A 17,114-nucleotide genomic window follows, 5' to 3' on the forward strand; every position below is an offset into this window, starting at 1 on the left:
TTCGTTCCGGAGGTCCGTTCTTAACCTGAAGCACCACTTTAGCTAATGGGGCCTCTTGCTGCTGCCGCGCCGCTGGAGCACGATTTCTGTTCTCATCCTGAAGCGAAGTTCTTAACCCAAGGTACTATTTCTGGGTTAGTGAATCTGTAACCTGAAGCGTATGTAACCTGAAGCGTATGTAACCCGAGGTACCACTGTATTCTAATATACCCAGTTTAGGGTTCAGAAGCCACCACCACAGTAGCAAACCACCTGCTCTCCTTTGTTCTGAATCATGAACTCTGACAAGCAGTTGTGTTCTCTGGAACACAATAAATAATGATGATGATGATGCTCCCATGCTGTGTTCATCCTTTGTTCCTTCCAAAAGAAAGTTCTTCAAGTCTGCTGAGCTCAGTCACAAGCATGCTACAACCACCTCCAGCAAGTCTCCCCTCAAAAAAAATGTAGATCACATAGCTTTGGGTTGGGTGTTTGGGAGCTGATTTACTGTTTCCCCACAGAAACCTATGGTACTTTGTCTAGCACCATGTCACCTTTGCTTCTAATAACATTGGTTGTTCACTTGTGTGAATTGCTTATAGCCCAATGTGTACAGTAGAGGTACCTTTCTTTACTGCTAATGGAAGACAAATACAGAGAACAAAATGTTCTATGTCACTACAGTCCATATCCTTCCTGGTTAGATTTGACATTTGTCACTGTTCTATGCCAGATTTGTTCATTCCTGCTTCCCTCCCCCCTCACCTCCCCCCACCCCATATGCTAAGTCTTTGGGTATAGGTGAAGAACGTTTCTTCAAATTACTTAATTTGATATTTCAGGCTTTGTGGATAAATGTCTGGCATAGGTAGCGCTGAGTGTTTATAAAGATCTGAATCCTGAGAAAGTATAGTTTTGTTAGACTTCAGGGTTTCTGCCTCTTCAGATAACACCTGAAATGTAATGCCTTCCTTTCCTTCTTGATAGCAAATGATATGTAAAAAGAGGTGAGTCCATTGGCCAGAATGTTATGCTTTTTGAGGTGGCTTTGGATATTAACTTTAGTCACGTACTTGCTGGGTTGCTTTGGAAAGTAACGTATTAGCTTCTGTACCTCAGATGTAAAATAGGAATAAGTATTATTTCCATTGCTCTGTTCTTCCAAGAGTGAGAGTGGAACTAGGCAGTATTTCCAAATATAATAAAGGATTGAATAGGGTTGCAAAGTGATGAGCCTTTGCTCCTTATTCTCATGGAATGGCTGCCTGCAGATTTGTGACACAGTAGCAGCTGGCAGATAGGCTTTGTCGAAATTGTGGTTGACCAGCTAGCAAGGGTGTGTGATGCTCACCTAAGAACATAATTTGGATGAGACCTTGCTTTATGCTGCAGTTGGGCAAATGTGATGAAGTCTGCCCCTGAGAAGTTTCCTTTCTTCTTCGCTCTGCCGTTGAATCATTAGTTGTCCAGTTCAAGTATTCTCTAATATTCTTCAGAACTGGATGAGGTTGCACTCTCCTCATCCATTATCTGTTTCCCCCCACTTTTTAGGTCTTTCTCAGAAAAGAGGTGGAAATAGAAGAAGAAAAGCAAGACTCTAGGAGGCCCCAGGCTAGTGGCCATTCTTCATTGGGCAGAGTTGCTCCTCTTCACATGGTATGTGCCTTTATACCCCCTCTAATATATAAGCCCTTTGTTTGTGAGCCTTGGTGACTGTTTTGAGTCCTTTCAAATGGAAATAAAGGCAAACTCAATTATAGAATATGGACTGCATGCTTTCATTTTTGTCCTTGTAGAGCAGTGCAGTCAAATGAAGAGGAAGGAATGAGCCCATGAGAATTCCTTGCGTTCCTCGATAGATCATTGAAATCTCAAGGATGCAAAAAGCCTTTACAAATTAATTGTCTCTCCACAGTTTCTCTGTACGTTATCTACCTATATAAGTGGAGGTGCACACATTCTGAGGGTTGGATGGAGAGCCTGCGGCTCTCCAGATGCCATTGGACTCTCACTCCCATCAGTTCCAGCCAGCCTGGTCAGTGGCCAGGGATGATGGGAGTTGTAGTCTAAGAGAGTTCAGTTTTCCCATCCTGTTCTAAGGGCTGCCTGTGTTGTGGCTGTACATTCTGACTCTGTTAAAGCATGTACAAAAAGCTACCTGAACCAAGGAAGAGCACATTCCATGAGAAGCTGCACAAGTGATTCATATATGGGATGTAGAAGTAGCAACAGAAGATATCTTGCAGTGCAGTCCTGAGAACATTTGCTCTGAAATATTGCCAAGTTCAGTAGAAGTTAATCACCAATGTGCCTGTTTAGCATTGTAGCTTTCGTGATTCGCACGACACCTTTCCAGGTTTATGGGGTCTTGTCTGAAGGGGGAGCTCTCATAGCTCTTCCATGTACAGATGTGTGTTCTTTCAGTTCAGTATATAAACATGTAATCTGGGAGACCCTGGTACCAGTTTGCATTTTCTTTCAGCTAATTGGCATCCAGCGTAAAGGACCATTACCAGTTCATCACTTTCTAATGCGTCCTTTGAAAGGCCACCACTCATACCATGAGAACATGGCATGCCATTTTGTCTGAAGGCACAAGCTAATGGGAAATGTCAGGGTATTGTGCCCGCCTCCAATCTTTCAAAGGCTGTGCCCCACCATAGTCTCTTTTTTGTGTCCTTGTGCAAAGTGTCTTCCTTGTTCATTTCCAGCTTCCCTCGCTATATCCTGCCAGACAGAAATGCAAATGAAAAAAAGTTCTGGGGAAAATGTCATGGGAGGAAATTAGGTTATGCCTGGGGCATGTCCACAAGCTTATCATGCAAAAACTGAACAGGACATCATTAGAAGGGTGATAGCTTAGGCTATAAACAACTATAGATTATCAAGGACTCAGTCATCTATGCTGTAAAGTCCAGTCCCTTTGATAGTGGCTCCCCCTCCCCCTTCTTGAATAAGAATAAGAATAAGAATTATTCTTGTTTTCTATAATGTGTCTAGTCGTGATCAATTTATGAGGCTGTTGTGCTGCCCCCAATCTTGATAGGGAGCTACTTTTCCATTGCAGATATGTGTGTCCTTACTGACAACCCTATGCCACTTGCTGTCCTGTTTCTGTTCAGTCTCTTCTGTTTTCATTCCATATTTGTATTCTGAGACATTCCCATGCCAAACCTCTTGGCTTTCATTCAGGTCTCCTTTTTGGATGCCCCTACACTACAACTGGTTCGACAGTGTTGGGGGCCCTCTATGAGGCGATGAGAATTCTTTGCTAGACATCTTTTGCTCTAGAGTCAGTGGCAGAGCATCTGCTTTACATGCAGGAGGTCCCAGGTTCGATCCCTGGCATCTCCAGGTAAGGCTTGGGTTGTCCCCTGTCTGAACCCCTGAAGAACTGCTGCCAGTCAGTGTATATAGTGATGAACTAAGGTGGACCAATGGTCTGACTCAGAATAATGCAGCAGCTTCTGTCTCTCCCCCTACCACCTAGTTTACATACACTTACAGAAAACGTAGGGATGCGGGTGGCGCTGTGGGTTAAACCATAGAGCCTAGGATTTGCCGATCAGAAGGTCGGCAGTTTGAATCCCTGTGATGGGGTGAGCTCCTGTTGCTCGGTCCCTGCTCCTGCCCACCTAGCAGTTCAAAAGCAAGTCAAAGTGCAAGTAGATAAATAGGTGCCGCCCCGGCGGGAAGGTAAACGGCGTTTCCATGTGCTGCTCTGGTTCGCCACATGACCCGGAAGCTGTATGCCGGCTCCCTTGGCCAATAAAGCGAGATGAGTGCCGCAACCCCAGAGTCGGTCTCGACTGGACCTAATGGTCAGGGGTCCCTTTACCTTTTACCTTACAGGAAACGTATCTCCAGGAATCATTGAGAGGGGTGAAACTGATCATTAAACTGGATTGAAACCAGCTTGTGTTTGCAGTGTAGAGCTACCCTTAGCATGAACTTTGTTGGGAATATGCGCCCAAGCTTTAATTTTAAAATTGTTATATTTCTGAGTCGTGCTCTTCATGCATCATGAACTATTTCCCTCCTGACTTACACCTTCTCTGCTTGAAGGTCTCAAATTGTATCTTTCATAAGTGCTCTGGTATGTGTGCTGTCAGTGTTCTGAGTTCAGTAGTGTTAAGCTTCTCTTTCCATGCTCTACCATTTAAGAGCAGCCAGTACTGACCTCTCTTCCTGCAGTGGGATTTGAGATACTGTTTACAAATTTAGCCCTCCATGGTAGTTTGCAGCTGGACCTTGGGCTGAGCTTGGAGGAAAGCCATTTCTGCAGTTGGCTGACCTTAGCGGTCTTGGAGTGGTGACAGAACATTGCATCATTTCTGACCACAAGAACAAAGCCTGGAAGAAATCCAGACTTTCTCCCATTTGATGAGTTACTTAAAATAAGTATCTCTCTAGACTGCTTTTGAGGAGCAGGGTCTGAGCTCATTTGTAAGGCAGGCAGACAAAAAGTCTCCCTGTTTGTTCAGGAGCTCTTTTACCTGAGGGCTGGGAGTTTTGCAGAAATAGGTTTACTTCTGCCGAACCTGAGAGAGGCAGGATAAGATGAAGTTAAAGATAGGACCTTTCCTCTTCTATGTTTTGCTTAGATGACGCCTTAGGCTTGATCCCTGGCACCTTAGTGGATCTCGAGTAGCAGTGCCAGGAAAGAACTTCTAGAGAGTTTTGTCTTCAACTATACCACCAGCCTTGTCCATATGTGCTGAGAAAGATGAACCATTTACTCACTGTGTACAAGATTCTTGCAGTGAACGGATAATACAAAAACACTGAAGGATTTCAGTGGAAGCAAGCTTTAAAGGTACAGTGCGTACATAGCCTAAGACTCTATCTTGTTGATTAACTTACTGCACAAGGCCGTCAGTTCCAAACCCCCCTGAAGCTCAGTTAGGGCATTGCTGCTTCCCCTTTATCAGATGTGGACCAAATCTAAACAAACTTTTTCTTTCTCTCTGTTTCTCTCTCCTAGATGTCAAGCTGTGCTGTTGCAGGTCCCTGGAAGGAGAATGTCAAGAACATACAGGCAGGCAAAGTAGCAGGGCTGAAGCCTTGCCTCCAGAGCAGCCCAGGGCTGGCCGACCTTTCCAAATGGAGCCCTCACATAGCTCAGTTCAACTGTGACATGATGCAGGTAAAAGAAAATGGGATTGGCAGAGGAACAAATCCCCTTCAGTCTCTCGGTAGAGCAGGAACATGTTCTTCTCTTCTTTCCCATACTACAGTAGAAAGGAAGGGAAGGCAGCCTTTTCCTTGCCAAAGGTCTTTCCTCTGTTAAAGTGAGAGGAACGTGCAGATGGAAGGAGACAAGGTCCCTTGGCTAGAGGGAGGCTGTTGTTATGGCATGAGGTCATCCTTGGCAGCTTGTCTTTAGGATGGAGGACCAGAGGAGAGGGGGTCAGTCCACAGATATGTGATTTCTTTCCCATCTCTTTGAGGTGAAGGGGGCACAGAATAGCAGTAGTGACATCTAGGTGATAATAAAAGTGTATTTTTTTATATCAGAATGTTTGAGTATGTAGCTTTTGTCATGTGACTTCACAGCAGCCCTGTGAGAAAGGTGGCTGTCATCCCTCTCCCTGCCAGGTGTCTTGAACCAGGAACTCTTAGCAGTGGGACTCAGCCACTTTACTTTCTGCAGCACCATGGCTGGTTGCCATGGTTGTAGAAACAGGAAGCCTGTTACCCATATGGCACTCAGGAGTTTAGCAATGGCCAGGTGACACAAGGGACCAATTGCATTCGACCTGCTCTTGTAAAGCTGCTAATTCATGCCTGGCTCTTCAATCGGAGCAGCTCAGACCAAACCCAGGCTGATCTCTTGCACTGCACATAGCAGCTTCTTTGCTCCCCTGTTTTCCAGCTCTTGCTAATCCCAAGCACATAGCTGGAACATGTCTCAGTGCTTGTAGACATGACTATGAGCTTTGTAACTGAAGAGCAGTGTAGTATGGGTAACTACATAATTAAGATAAACTAATTCACACTTGTGCCACTCTGTCACTCACTGCTTGAAGCATCTACTTAGCATTTTTCCATTCTATGGATTGACTTCTGAAACTTCCGGGGTAGATCTGTGGTGAGGTTAACTCCAGGGCAGCCTTTGCCAACCTGACGTCCTCCAGATGTTCTGGACCACAACTCTCATGAGTCCCAGCCAGAGCAGCCATCTGTTCACAACATCTGGATGCTGCTGTAGGGGAATATTGGAAGGAAGTCACCTTTTACCTGGTCAGACTGTTTGCCCATCTAGCCCAATATTGTCTTCTCATGCCGGCAGCAGCTCTCCTGTGTATTGAAGAGAGACCGTCACCATCAAACCCAAGCTTTGGTTAAAACAAACAAACAAATGATTAAAAACATTGCAATTCCACAGGATTACATGCTGTAGCAATGGGGAGTTACATGGAATAATCCTGTACTGGGTTTTCTTTAATGTCATGCCAGAACAGGCATCTTCTCCATTTTGCCCAGAGTCTCTCCTTTCTCCCATACAAAATCAGACTTTTGAGCTTCCTAATGGAAGCAGAAAGAGTGCTTTCCCCCAGCTGCTTGTCCAGTTCCCATCTTGGCATTTGTCTTCATGTTTCAGGCTGAGAAATGGGTGCGAGCGAAACTCCGAGACCTGAAGGATGGTTGCAGTATTCAGGAATGGGAGCGGGCAGCTCAGACGTTACAAAGAGACATGAAAGACTTCGAGAATACCATGATCAAACTGAACCAGGTACAACAAGGTCTCTGGAAGCCCCCTCTCCCCCCTGCTTTGAGTTCTTTAGGTTGCAGCACGGCTCTGAATAGAGACCTGAATCCTGTTCACCCTTGCTCCCTCTCCTGTAGTCCAGCGTCTCTGTGTTTCCTCCTGTTTCTGCACTCTTGATTTCTAGAGTTTCCATGAAATCAGTGCTCTGGCAAGACTGGATGACTTTTAAGTCCTGCCTCTCCATGGAATGCAGATTCCATGTTAGGTATCGCTAGGAGAGGGACTGAAAACAAAACCATCAGTGTCATAACACTTATATCTATGCCGAGAGAGCACACTTGGAACACTGTGCAGAGTTTTGATTGCATCACTTCAAGATGGTTATTATCAGAGCTAGGGGGGAAACACAGGAGGCAGTAATGGCCATCAACTTGGATGGCTTTAAAAGAGGATTAGACAAATTTGTGGAGGATAAGACCAGGGGTCAGCAAACCTTTCAGCAGGGGGCCAGTCCACTGTCCCTCAGACCTTGTGAGGGGCCAGACTATATTTTGAAAAAAAATATGAACAAATTCCTATGCCCCACAAATAACCCAGAGATGCATTTTAAATAAAAACACACATTCTACTCATGTAAAAACACGCTGATTGCAGACCGTCTACAGGCCGGATTCAGAAGGCGATTGGGCTGGATCTGGCCCCCCGGGCCTTAGTTTGCCTACCCATGGATAAGACTATCAGTCGCTACTAGCCACAATGGCTGGGTTCTATCTCCATGGTCAGTGCCAGTATACCTCTGAATACCATTTGCTGTGAATCACAAGTGAGGAAAGTGCTGATATGCTCAGGTTATGCTTGCAGGCTTCTCACAGCCGACTGTTTGAACAGGATGTTGGGCATCATCCTGATCCAGCAGGGCTCTTCACGTGCTCTTATGTTCTTTCCCATCCATAGATGGGTGACCAGCTTACTGTCCAGTCCAACTCCAGTGCCGAGATAGCGAGGCGACTACAAACCCTGTGCGAACAGTGGCAACTGCTGAAGCAGATGGCAGCAAATCAGAGCAAAGCAGTGAGCGGACTCAGAAACTTACAAGAGTTCAACCAGAAAGCTGAGCAACTGGAAGCTTGGATCAGGCAGAAGGTATGTGCCAAAGCAGGGCCAACCCTCAGTTCCCCTGTTTCTGCAGCACGTATAAATATATATGTATGCTGCCCTGATCTCCCTTGGGATAGAAATGTAATGAATGGGTGAATAATAATGAGAGCTAGGGAAGAGCTATGCATAGCCATAGGGAAGAGGAATTTATGTTTTGCCTGCAGATTCTGGACACATATATGGAAGGATTTCCCCAGCTGGTCAGATTTTTCTGAAATCCACCTATGGAATTGACTCAATAGATTACATTTTAAAAAGAAAGCATTCAAAAAATCTTCCAAGATTTTGGAGCAAAGGTCAGAAAGATTTAGACAGTAGTTGGTTATGGCAGATGGGGAGCTAAGGTAGTCATTTCCCCATGGCATCGATAGTTTTCTTTCTCCTCTGTCTGCTGACTGCACTGGCCATCTAATAGCAATTTCCATGTGCTCTTGTCTTCGCCCCCAAATTCCATTCCATAACAAGACGTTCTAAATTCCTAGAAATCCTAAATCTTTAAAAGAGGAAAACAACCCTGAATACAAAAATAGAAGCAAGATTAATTGATTTTCATAATTTCCTCTCCATTTGGCCCTTGGGACTCTTGCTTGCCTAGATGGAGAGAGTTAGAGGGGCGTATGTAGAATCCTCTGTCTTCGCACGGCTGGAATGTAGCCTATTGTACAAAGGTTAGAGTGACACCCATGGCTCTGCCTACCTTTGCCTCTAGTCCTGCCCAGGAGGGAATGTTGCCTTTGGAGTGAAAATGGTTTCCCACTCCTAGTCTACAAGTTGGATTCTAACTGTGTATTCTGAAGAAAAACCAAACCACTCCACTTTACATCTCTTAGGATTGGGATGAAATTGTAACACTGTAGTCACTGTGCCTTCAATATCTCATATAGTCTAACCATTTCCATCTGCCCCTCTAGGAAGAGAAACCTTTGCTAACTGCCCTGCTGCAAGAGAATGCAGACAAGATTCAGCTTACCCGACGCATCCTTGACTTGAAACAGGTGACAGTCTTACTGACAGTTGTGTGGGATTCTCTTCTCTGTACAGTGTTGGGGGGGTGTGGTTCTGATAGTGCTGTTTTACCTGGGGTGGTTGCAGTTAGGCTTTGCATCCTACCTCAGATGATATAAATGGCATTGTAGTTCATACCTAGGTCCTATTGGGGTAGCAAGAGGGTAGTCTGGTGCAGTCCTTCATCACATTTTGCAGCTGCCATCTGCAAGAATAGAAAGGCGCCACTACGAAGATTTTGTCTCTTGTCTGTTCTGGATAGTACTACTGTTTTCTCAGCCCTCCATCCCCTCCTCCCTGCAATTTGGGAATAATAATTCTTGGCCTGCATCATAGTTGTTGCAAGGATTGCTGAGATAATGTATGAGAAGTACTTGGAACACCTGAAAGCACTGTAAAAAAAAAAAAGTTGATGCTTAATTATTATCAGGAGCTCCTAAGCTCCTTTCGAAAACAACTTCTGAGTACAAGGTTTATTCTGCTGGGGCTCAGTTGGCAATGCCAGTAGCGGTTAGCTTCTTATGAGGTCATACTTTTATAGAAAGTAAGTTTATGTTATTCCTCTTCTCCCCCGTCTCTCCTCCCCTTTTCTCTCTCTCTCATCCAACTTAGGAGGAGCAGCAGTTCCAGGCCCTGCATGAGGAAATGAACAGCCTGGCTCACAAACTTGAGAAGCAGGGGAAGAGCGAGAGCAGGAGCATTATGGCACGGCGCAAGCATCTCAATAAAATGTGAGCTAGAGCAGGATCTGGTGGGGGAAGAGAGATGGGGCATAACCAGCATTAGGATGGGCTATGGAATCATCTGACCACATTTGCTTTACTTTAACTGTCAAGGATGTGCAGGCTAAGCTACTTCCCCGTTCCTAAGATCCTTCTGCCCGTTTCACCTTCCAGGTGGCTGCGGCTCCAGGGGACACTGAAGGAACACCATGAGACCCTGCAGCTGGCTCTGGAAGCCGCTGCCTTCGTCCAGCAAGCAGAAGTGCTCCTTGGGGCCATCCATGCAAAGGTAGATTCTAAGAGGAGGTGGTGGGTGCTTTCTAAGAACTGCATTGCTACTTGTCTCGGGGCTTAACGCCTGTTGTTTCTGTTGTAGCGGAGGAATCTCTGTGGAGTGGGGAAACAGAGGGAACCTGAAACCAGTCCAGACCTGGATGTCAGGGATATAGCTAGTCAGGTCATGGTAAGTTGGGCAACGCCCAGGAACATGACTTGGAGCCCCTCCAGATGCCCTCTTTATTAAGCATTCATCTTGAGTTGCTTACATAGAGGTCAGAGTATATCCAGTCTTTACTGAGCAATGATTCTGATTTGTTTGTGGGGTGGTTATACAACAATGAGCAGCTGTCCTGCATTCATCCTGATGTGTTGATACATATTCATGTTAGCCATTTGTTCATCCCACACTTTTCAGTGCATTTTCCTGTCACTTTCCAAACTACAAAAATTCTTGATTCTTTTAAAACATGGATTTGTGATAGGGCAGCAGAGTGCTTTGATCCACTTTAATTGCACAAACCCAAATTTCTGGTATGTGCTTGAATCCCTTCCACAAAATAATGACAGTCTGGTGGCATGTTTAAAGAAGATGTGAGGGGTGGGCAAAGGTTTTTTAAAAAAAGATTTGTAGGCATGTTCATTTCTCCCTTAGTTTAGAGAACAACTTGTCATCCTGTAAATAATGAACTAAGCAAGATGGCCTGGACTCAAAAACTGATATCCAGCTGAAGTACCAACATCTGGTACATATCCTACCCCTCCACTGCTGGAGTGATTGTATCCAAAGTGAGGTGCTCATCCTGGCATTCTGAAAGAAGCTCAGTTTTCAGCAGAAGCTCCTGAATGCTGAGGAATGATCCACAAGAAAGGGAGTTAAATCCTGCATTGTCACGCGTTTGCATCTTCTTTGGAGGCAGTCTCTAGATTAGACATGCACAACTTGTCACCCATTAAGATGCATGGTAGCCCACCAGGGACTGAACAAACCACTTGGTTTTAGGGAACCAGGGGCTACTGGTCATTATAAGCTACATGATGTGTATAGCTAGTGAGGTTATCTTGATGGGTCAGGTTAATTTAAGCCAAGTGACCAGTTGTCACTCCTGCTCACTCATTCATTGCCAGCCTTTTTTGCCACCCAGATGCTGGATGTGACCGTGTCCCAGTTGACAAGCCTCCATCCCAGCCTAGTAGCACGAGTCTCTCTCAAGCATCAAGATGTGAAGGAGAGCTGGGCCCAGCTCCAGCAGTTATTGAGGTATTTGCTGAATGCCTAATTTTTTTGTCTCTGCATGAGGTGGATCCTGAGCTGGTTAATGTTTATATTTAGCAAATGTCTCTAATTTGGGCACGCCAGAGCCATCGTTGACAATACTACTACCATTTTCTGTTTTGCTGTGCACCTTTAACAGGAGTGTGGCATACAGAAACTAAGCAGGTGAGGAATCTACTGTGCCTGGAAAAGCTTTGCATGCTACTGATATTAGATGCACAGGAGCAAAACTGCTAGGAAAAGGTGGCAACCCTGACAATGTCCTCCCCCCCCCATTTCATTCTGTTGGAACAAGGTACTATGCATGGTAGTTTAATCACAGTTTTTTGAGGTTGTAGGCCTTCAGGCAATGCATTTGTTTAGATTTTTAAGTTATGAATATGCAGCCTATATGTGTGAGTGCTGAGGGTGGCATCTGTTTCTCTCTACCAGTCAAGGCAAAAGACAGTTTAGGAAGTAAAGGGAAGTCCCCTCTTTTGCTTACCATCAGCACTTACTTACTATCTTCCTTGATGTGAGTAACTTGAGGAAACTTTCACCCAAAGTTAATGTGGACTCTGGAGACTGAGATGGCCTCTGCTCCAGCAACAAGGCTAAGCCAGCAGCTCTGTTACTATCACTGCAACTTCAGGATGCTCTACCCAAGACATTCCTTTCTCAACAAAAGCTGAAAGCATAATGAAAGCTGAAAGCATAACGTGTCAGAATAAAACAACCTGAGAAAGCTGAAAACAGTTGGGTTAGGTGCATAAGCCTGAGACACTCTACCCTGGAATACTGGATTTCTTCAAGGATGTCTGCATTTATTCTGTGATGATTATCATCTCTCTTTTTTGCCCTTTTCTGTTCCCTACTCTAACAGTTTTCTTTGTTTTTACCCCTCTGCTTCCCCTCACTCCTATTGCCCCACTACTGGCTCCGACCAGAAGATCAATTGATTCCCCGAATCGTGAGCAAGTGAAGATCATGTCCAACAGTGCAGGGAGAGAGGCTGGAGGAAAACCTGTATGGGAGGTAAGAAAAGTATTCAAGATAACACCTCAAGATCTCCTGGGTACTGTGCGTAGATGACCAGCCTCAGAGCACCCTCCATTTGCAAGGCATGTCTCATGGGTAAAGGTAACCTCTGGAGAAAATGTTTCACGTGTGGATGCGTAGCAACAGGCAAGACTAGTCTGTCAATCTCAGGTGGCCACACTTGGGCCAGAACTGGTGGTTCAAGTGTCCCAGCAGACAAGGAGGGTCTCTGTAGCCTTCTCAGCTGTAGCCTTCTTGTTATAACATGGTGGTGCTTAAAAGCCCAAGCCAGTGCAATTACTTTTTATGGTGAGGAAAAGCAGAGAGGAGTGCTATGTACTCTCTCGCCCTGAATTAGTAAAGAAGACCACTGGTGATTGCTGCTAAGCAGTGGCCTGTTTCCTTTACCAATATCCCAGAACAGACTTCATGCTACTTAAGTTTTTTTGGCCTCAGCCAAGCTCTAACACAAGAACGTTGCAGCTGGCAAAGGTGGGGAAGAGGAAGAGGATGGTGAGTGGCAAATTCATCCCCCTTTCTCCCACAAGGTGGCATCTGGGAAGAATACAAAATGCTTGGCATTGGGCCAAGAGCTGGATTAAGACAGATCTCTGGGAACTGGTTCCATAATTTTGGAGCCACTTCAGAGTTCAGACAAGGTCCTGCCCAGAGTCTTACCTCTCAGGATTCTGAGCAAAATATATTCTTACTCTTCTTTTAACCCTAGATATGGAAGGACATCCAAGGAAGCCAAGAGGGCAACACAGACTCACCAGGCAAGGAGGCCATCACCAGTGACAGCAGGAGGTATTGGCACACACAGTGCTTTCCTGGGAGAGGAAAGCTGGGGGAAAGCTATGTGGGAAGTGGTGAGGAGAAACTGGGACTGGGCAGGGTAGAAGTTGCTTACTGGGATCTGCTTTGTTGCTTAGCAACAATTCACTATGGGAAAGAATTTGTCTCTTACTCCTAGCGGAGGGGCTGGCCCTTTGAAGTTGAATGGGTTGGGGGGGGGGTCCCTGTGGTCTTGGCACTAAGCCCAGCCTCATTATGGGTAGATGCTGGGAGCTCCACAGGAAAACAATGAAGCTGTGAGGTTGAGCCACCACCCAGTGGCTTCTAATTGAATCTAAGTGGCACCTGCAACAAAACGCTCAGTTCAGCGTTGCAGTCAGTCATGCCCCCTTCCATTCAAGTTTTCCTGGTTTTCTATCACTCTCTTCAGTTGTCAGCATTCCATGGCCACTGAGCATGCTCAATCCTCATTTGGCTGGGTATATATATATATTTGTACTTCTGTAAACCTCGTGGTTCTCCTGAGCCTGCTGGTACTTCCCCATTGAGCATGGATGCTTTAGTTACATTAGGACCTGCACTCAGAGAATTGAGTTCACTATTGGTTATAGAATGCAAACTGCCTTCACTTCAAATAACAAAGAATCTTAAAGACTCCCACATTTATTATAGCAGAAGCTGTCATAACAAATTTGTCAGAGTGGAATTCAATGTTGCATTATTATGAACATTCCATCTGCGCAAGCATTTCTGGAGGAGACGATCCCTCCCTCTCCTAAAGGGCTGTCGCATGGAAGATGAAGCAAGTTTGTTTTCTCCTGCTCTGGCTTCAACTAACAAGGAAGATTCCAACTAAAAATCAGAAAGAACTTTCTGGCAGTAAGAGCAGTTCAACGGTGGAACAGACTACTCAGGAGGTGGTGGGCCTTCCTTCCTTGGAGGTTTTTAAGCTTAGGTGAATCCTACCCAGTGTTTAAAGTGCAAAAAATACCCCCAACAGAGTAATATGGCTACACTTCTGAAAAGCCATTAAAATGTGTTGTGTTTTAGGGTGATCTCGGTATGTATAAATGCTTGCTTGCTCTTGCGCTCTCTCTCTCTCTCTCTCTCTTTCTGTGGTGTTTCGCACATGTGTACTTGATGTGGCAGTTATCAAGCAATGAATTGGAATATATGGCCTCACCCTAATTTTCTGTCTTCTGCAGGAGGAGGAAGAAGCTTCTCTGGCATTCAAATGCCTTGAAGGACCTGCCCCAGCAGGAGGCACACCTTCAGGACTTCTGCCAGGTCGCTGATGGGGTAATGTCTCTCTGCAAGCTTCACCAAATCCCCAAGTCTTTGTCATTCTGCAGCCCACATAGATTCCCTTACTGCGGTAGTCATTCTGGCTTCCCTTGGGCTGCTGGTAGGCTGCCACTTGGCTGAAGAACAGGCCTAGTCTACAAGCATAGCTGAATGAGGTGGTTATCGGAAATCAAAAGCAAAATGTTGACAAATTTATTTTTAAACCTTGAGTTAATGAAGAGGAATTTTGTGTTTCAAATACCCAAGTATTTAAGCAGGTTTGTAGAATTAATGTGTGTTTCAATTAGGACTGTTGTGGGTGGTAAGAAGAAGCGAGGCCTGAGAGAGGCCTGTTCAGCAGGGATGCTCCCAATTCCTTCCCAGCCTAGGGTTGCCACCTTTGTTTTGGCAAAATACATGACAGAGTGGGGAGGGGCAGTTGGGGTGTGTGTGATTCCCACTCCCCCATGCTGAAGTGACTTCAAAGCAATCCATTATAATCTATTGCAGCCTGACAGGATGGCCCCTCTGGAATTTGACTCACACACACACATTTGTAAACCTGTCTGTGCTTGGCTACCCAGAGATTAAATACATGACCTTTCACACACCCTTTCAAACACATGCATTTGGAGAGGATCCCTAACTTGGCAGAGAGAGACAGGGAGAGTAGAGACCTGAAACACAGGACAAAACTGTGTCAATACAGGATGTAGCATCTTACATTGAAATATAGGACAATCCTGTATTATACAGGACAGGTGACAACCCCTAGCCCAGCCTGACAAAGGCATTTTCTGGGTCCCATAAAAGATTTCGTTTATTTTTTGCATTTCTATCCCATCTTGTTCTCCAAGGAATTCAAGATGGTATTCATAGTTCTCCCTCCCCTCATTTAATCCCCACAGCAACACTTTGAAGTAGGTTAGGCTGAGAGGCAGGGACTGGCCCAAGATCACCCTGTGAGCTTCTTGCCTGAGTGGGGATTTGAACTCTGGTCTCCCAGGTCCTAGAGTCTAACCTACAACCACTACACCACACTGGATCTGTTAATACCTCCCCAACAGGGACAATGGCTTCTACTCTTAGAGTATATCTGAGGAGGAAACTGAACAAGTGGGGGCCATGGCTCAGTGATGGAGTGCATGCTTTTCATTCTGAAGATCCTAGGCTCAGTCCCCAGCATCTCCAGTTAAAAGGCTTTCTGGTAAAGGGGCTAGAAAACACACACACATACCTCATACCCTGTAATTCAGCTGCCTATCACTAGATGAAACTGGAGTAGATGGTCCAGCAGTCTGACATGGCTTCAATCAGATTCATATATTTGAATTTTATTTATACAAAAAAAAATGTATCCTGCTTTTCCCCTTCAAAAAGTCAGTGCAACTCGCAATGTTTTAAAAAGGCATAAAAATAGCAACCCATCATTAAAACATAATTACCCGGTTAAAAGCAGCACCCAAGGGCCAAAACTAATCACCAATAAATCAAAGCATGAAGTAATGAACAGAATCAAAAACTTGTTAAAGAGAACTGCTTTCATTTGCTGTCCGAACATATATAGAGAGGATGATAAGTGAACATCCTGGGGCAAAGAGTTCCACATATGCAGAACCACCACAGTGGGAGCCCTTTTCTTCATATGTCTTAATGGCATGTGTGTGTGCTGTACATCTTAGGAGCTACACAGGTGGAGTCCTCAGATGGAAGATGCCCTTGAGGAACTGGAGGGTCTCTGGGAGGAACTGAGAAGGCGGCACCAAGAGAATGGCGTGGCCCTGAGGGAGATTGATACAGTGAGTAGTGGCTGCCACTGGAAAGGGTGTCGCACCTTTCCCTTTTGGAAACATGGTGTGCCAGTTTTTCACATCCTGTGATCTCGTGGCACTGCGTGTTTCTCCACCCTTGCTGGCAACAACCAAATGATGCAGCGTGGAGGCAAATGAAATCTACGCCATCGTCAGATGAGACGAATTATGCTAGACATTAATAAAAGGTTTTGGGGTGGAAGGGGGTGAGACAGCTGCCGACCTTGGCAGCTGCTCTATGTTGTGGGTAACATGTAGTCTCAGCCTCACTCAAAAGACCCTAGCAATTCTAATATTTGTAGCTCTATCCCTGACAGAGGTCACATTTCCTGTTTAGTTGGATTGCTTGCCTGTCATCCATGCACTGAAAAGTTTAGCCGTAGGGAACAGATTATTTGTGGTGTAGGGTTCAGTTTTCTCCCACAGTTAGACATTTGAACTTTGGGATTAGGATACACTCTTTTATTTATTTAAGAAAGTTGTTTGCCATCTTTCAGGGTGAAGACCTTCTCTTGCAGAGGACAGTGTGCAATCACTTTCTTGTCATATTCAGGCTGGGAGGGCTGCCTTGCTCATGCCACTCCTTTCTATTTGCAGGCTCTGCGGTTGGTTGGGGAGGTAGAAGAGGCTGAGTGTTGGCTGGAAACTGTGCTAGGCTTGCTCTCTGAGCCAGAAGCAGCAGCAGCAGCAAAGAACCTTGATGACCTCCATGGGGACCTAGAGAAGGTTGGCACCCTGGAGAACCAAGTGGAGGCGTGGCATATTAAGCTTCAAGCCCTGCAGGAGGAAATGAAAATTGACTCCTCCTCGGAACACACAGCAGCTGCAATGATTCATAGAAAGATGGAACGAGTGAAGGAAAAGTGAGTTCTTGGGAACAAAAGAGTGTTCTCTGTATGGAGGTGGTGTAGGAAGGAGACTTGGCTTCTGAAAAGCTGGAGAAGGAGAAGAGGTTACTTCAGGGTGGAAGAATGGTTTCAAAGGAATAGATGCAGGCAACCAAGGAGGAGGAGAGAGCCAGGGTTGTTGTTTTTTAAGTTTCCCTTGTCATAGGAGCATAGGAAGCTGCTTTCTGC

The 17,114-nt window shown here is 45.4% G+C and overlaps 1 protein-coding gene and 1 long non-coding RNA gene across 5 annotated transcripts in view; one reads left to right on the forward strand and one right to left on the reverse strand.

Annotated features, from left to right (window-relative positions):
- LOC308583396 overlaps positions 1 to 17,114 on the reverse strand; it is a 443,390-nt gene that overhangs the window by 375,418 nt on the left and 50,858 nt on the right. The window lies entirely within an intron of this gene.
- Positions 1 to 17,114, forward strand: part of LOC308583377 (uncharacterized protein) — a 42,695-nt gene that overhangs the window by 3,993 nt on the left and 21,588 nt on the right. For 3 of the 4 annotated variants that reach the window (XM_081187258.1, XM_081187259.1, XM_081187261.1), the window contains exons 2-15: positions 1,534 to 1,638; positions 4,967 to 5,128; positions 6,587 to 6,718; positions 7,649 to 7,837; positions 8,764 to 8,847; positions 9,470 to 9,588; positions 9,754 to 9,868; positions 9,956 to 10,042; positions 11,001 to 11,116; positions 12,058 to 12,145; positions 12,876 to 12,955; positions 14,149 to 14,242; positions 15,910 to 16,026; positions 16,636 to 16,901. In XM_081187258.1, the coding sequence (XP_081043384.1) occupies positions 1,534 to 1,638; positions 4,967 to 5,128; positions 6,587 to 6,718; positions 7,649 to 7,837; positions 8,764 to 8,847; positions 9,470 to 9,588; positions 9,754 to 9,868; positions 9,956 to 10,042; positions 11,001 to 11,116; positions 12,058 to 12,145; positions 12,876 to 12,955; positions 14,149 to 14,242; positions 15,910 to 16,026; positions 16,636 to 16,901 (1,754 nt within the window). The remainder of the gene's footprint in view (positions 1 to 1,533; positions 1,639 to 4,966; positions 5,129 to 6,586; positions 6,719 to 7,648; positions 7,838 to 8,763; positions 8,848 to 9,469; positions 9,589 to 9,753; positions 9,869 to 9,955; positions 10,043 to 11,000; positions 11,117 to 12,057; positions 12,146 to 12,875; positions 12,956 to 14,148; positions 14,243 to 15,909; positions 16,027 to 16,635; positions 16,902 to 17,114) is intronic. The other variant, XM_081187260.1, reaches the window with a different exon arrangement.

Source organism: Podarcis bocagei (genome assembly GCF_964188305.1).
Source record: "Podarcis bocagei genome assembly, chromosome: 3".
Taxonomy (NCBI): domain Eukaryota; kingdom Metazoa; phylum Chordata; class Lepidosauria; order Squamata; family Lacertidae; genus Podarcis; species Podarcis bocagei.